This window comes from Nematolebias whitei, unplaced genomic scaffold, assembly GCF_014905685.2.
Source record: "Nematolebias whitei isolate Nwh7 unplaced genomic scaffold, NemWhi1 Nwh_scaf_9237, whole genome shotgun sequence".
Classification (NCBI taxonomy): domain Eukaryota; kingdom Metazoa; phylum Chordata; class Actinopteri; order Cyprinodontiformes; family Rivulidae; genus Nematolebias; species Nematolebias whitei.
Genome location: NW_023627782.1, coordinates 1 through 2,429, shown reverse-complemented (window position 1 = coordinate 2,429; position 2,429 = coordinate 1). Strand labels below are relative to the sequence as shown.

Here is a 2,429-nt window from a genome sequence, read left to right as displayed (position 1 = left end):
GTGCTGACTAAATTAGGTAAAAAGCCTTTTCTTACTTCTCTCCTGTTTCCTGGAACACCTTGCAAAAAAAAAAAAAAAAATCTGAGACTCTGACCTCTCTGAGGGACTTTAAACATTTGTTAAGTTAAATTCAAAAAACAATGCAGACATGTTCCTGTTTTTAGAATTTTATATCACTTTATAATGTTTTTATTTTGTTTTATATCACTACTTTTATTTACTTTTAAATTCATATGCATTTTATGGCTGCTTATTGTTCTGTGTACCTCATTTGTGGTTTTGTTAAAAACAGGTCTCTCTTGTAAATGAGTCCTCATGACTCAATGAGACTAACCTGTATAAATAAAGGTTGAATGAAAAAAAGTAAATCACAGTGAAAACAAACCCAAATTAATTTAATCCAGAAGTCAGAATAATGATTGGTTTGTTTTATGTGTAATGTGACTTTTGAGTTTGGATATCTGGATTTTTCTGCTCAGGTGTAAATAATGTTTTGATTGTTCTTACCGTCTCCGCGGCAGCTCCACTTCACTGTCCACTTCTCCCTCCTCTTCCTCTGATGAAAGTCCACGTCTCTGTGGAGAAAATTTAAAACAAAAGTTTATAAATGCACGACACAGAGTTCCTAAATCTGAGACTCTCCAGCTGCTAACTCTTGAAAAACCCCAATGGAACTTCAATCCGTGACGTTTCTGTCTGGCCCAAATGCCACAAACTGACATTCAATTAGGATCTTTTAATCTTTGTTTGATCTTTGTTGCACTTATTAGTAGCATTACATTTATGAATACCTCATGGACAATTAGGAACCTGTAGATTTTGACATTAGAACTTTATTAGAGCAAACTTTCAAAGTAAAACACTTTAATCGTTAGGTAAAGTTTGACTTTTGATGTCTCAATTGATGCCATGCTGTAAGGTTTCCACAAACTTTTTGACCAAATGTAGAAACCAAATTGTTTTATTTCCACCGAACCATCGCCTTCCTACCTACCTTGCTTCTTTTTAATGTGAAAGTGAAATTGAGTGCCATGAGAGCATTTAGAGATTTACCTGACTGCGTGTGACCGCTGCCCTGTAGAGCAGCGCTGCTGGTGTGAGGCGTTGACTTCTGGGTGAGCGTGTGATCACTGGCCCCTCCTCCTTTTCATCTCCCTCGTGGGGAACACGAGCGTTCCCGATTACGGACGACCTTCCTGCCGCCGCCCCTCTCCCGCACGGTGAATCTGGGCTACTGGAGAAAGGAATGGACGCTGCGTCTTCGCTGGGCGTGTCACTGCGTGGAGGTGTTTCAGCTAGGTCATCGGTCCCCACCCCAACGTCCCGCCCGTCTTCTGGCCCGTCCGTCCCTCTGCTGTCTTCCAACCCAGCTGAGGCGCTCTGACTGCCTGCTCTGTCCAGCCCCGGCCTCATCTGCCCCTTTCGCCGCTCTTCAACCTCCAGGGTGGTCGAAATAAGATCAGGGCTGGAGGACGACATCTTCTTGAGCAGCAGGTCGTGCTGCAGGCCCCTGAGAGCCGCGCTGGGGTCCAGCCGATGTTTGTTGCTGGGAACAGAAGAGGTGGCGTTGATCATTGCTAATGATGACGACAGAGTGGCTTTAAGCTGAGCCAAGTCGCCGCTGCTGCCTTTGCCGGCCTTCCTGTAGCGAGGTTTTCCTCTGCGAGAGCGGCCAGGAGAGGTGGAGCCCTTGTTGGGGATGGTGACCTGGGTCATGGACGAGTCCAGTTTGGGGAGAATGACTTCTGACTTCAATAGGTCTGGTCTAAAAAGGAAAAGTAAGATTCTGTTTATAAAACATGACAAAGAAGCTTTTCAATACTCTGGATTTTTGCCTTTACTGTTCACCACAGTGGTTCCCAAACCTTTTGCTCACTGACCCATCAACCTTACTAATAAACCAATTAAGCAAAGAAAATCCTCATTCACGATTGTCATCCATTTAGGAATTCTGTTTTGAACCCTATGGAACAATTAATGCTAAACATATAAATGGCAAACATTTCTTTTTTAATGTTCTGTAGAACTTCTTCACAAGACACATTTGTTGTGTCATGGCCCAAAGCAGGGTTCTGACACCAACTACAAGAACCACAACACAACAAATTAAAACTATTCTTATTATTTTTTATTAATGTCAGTAACCCTTCTCCTAAAGCGTCTGAGGGCGCCCATTTTTAAGTGCACGTACTGTAAGATCTGTAGAAATGCATCACAGGAAAACATCTCACATATGTTTAAGAATTTCAAATAACTTTCAAATGCTGAAAATAATTTTTCTTCAAATAAGAACATCTCTTTTTGTTATCTTTTTTTTTGCTTTAAAGTACCATACAACTGTGAAATTTCAACATCAGATTATATGCATATTAACATGCTCATAATCATGTGTAACTTGCTCAAAATTCCACATATATATATATATATAT

General features: G+C 41.2%; 1 protein-coding gene across 1 annotated transcript; it reads right to left on the bottom strand.

Annotated features, from left to right (window-relative positions):
- Positions 1-507: 507 nt before the first annotated feature.
- Positions 508-1,758, bottom strand: LOC119429864 (mitogen-activated protein kinase kinase kinase 12; the record flags this gene model as incomplete). The annotated part of the gene is given in 2 exon segments (XM_037697392.1): positions 508-575; positions 1,054-1,758. Coding segments are annotated over 2 exon segments (731 nt in total), but the record flags the coding sequence as incomplete, so codon positions are not given.
- Between the last annotated feature and the right edge of the window lie 671 nt (positions 1,759-2,429).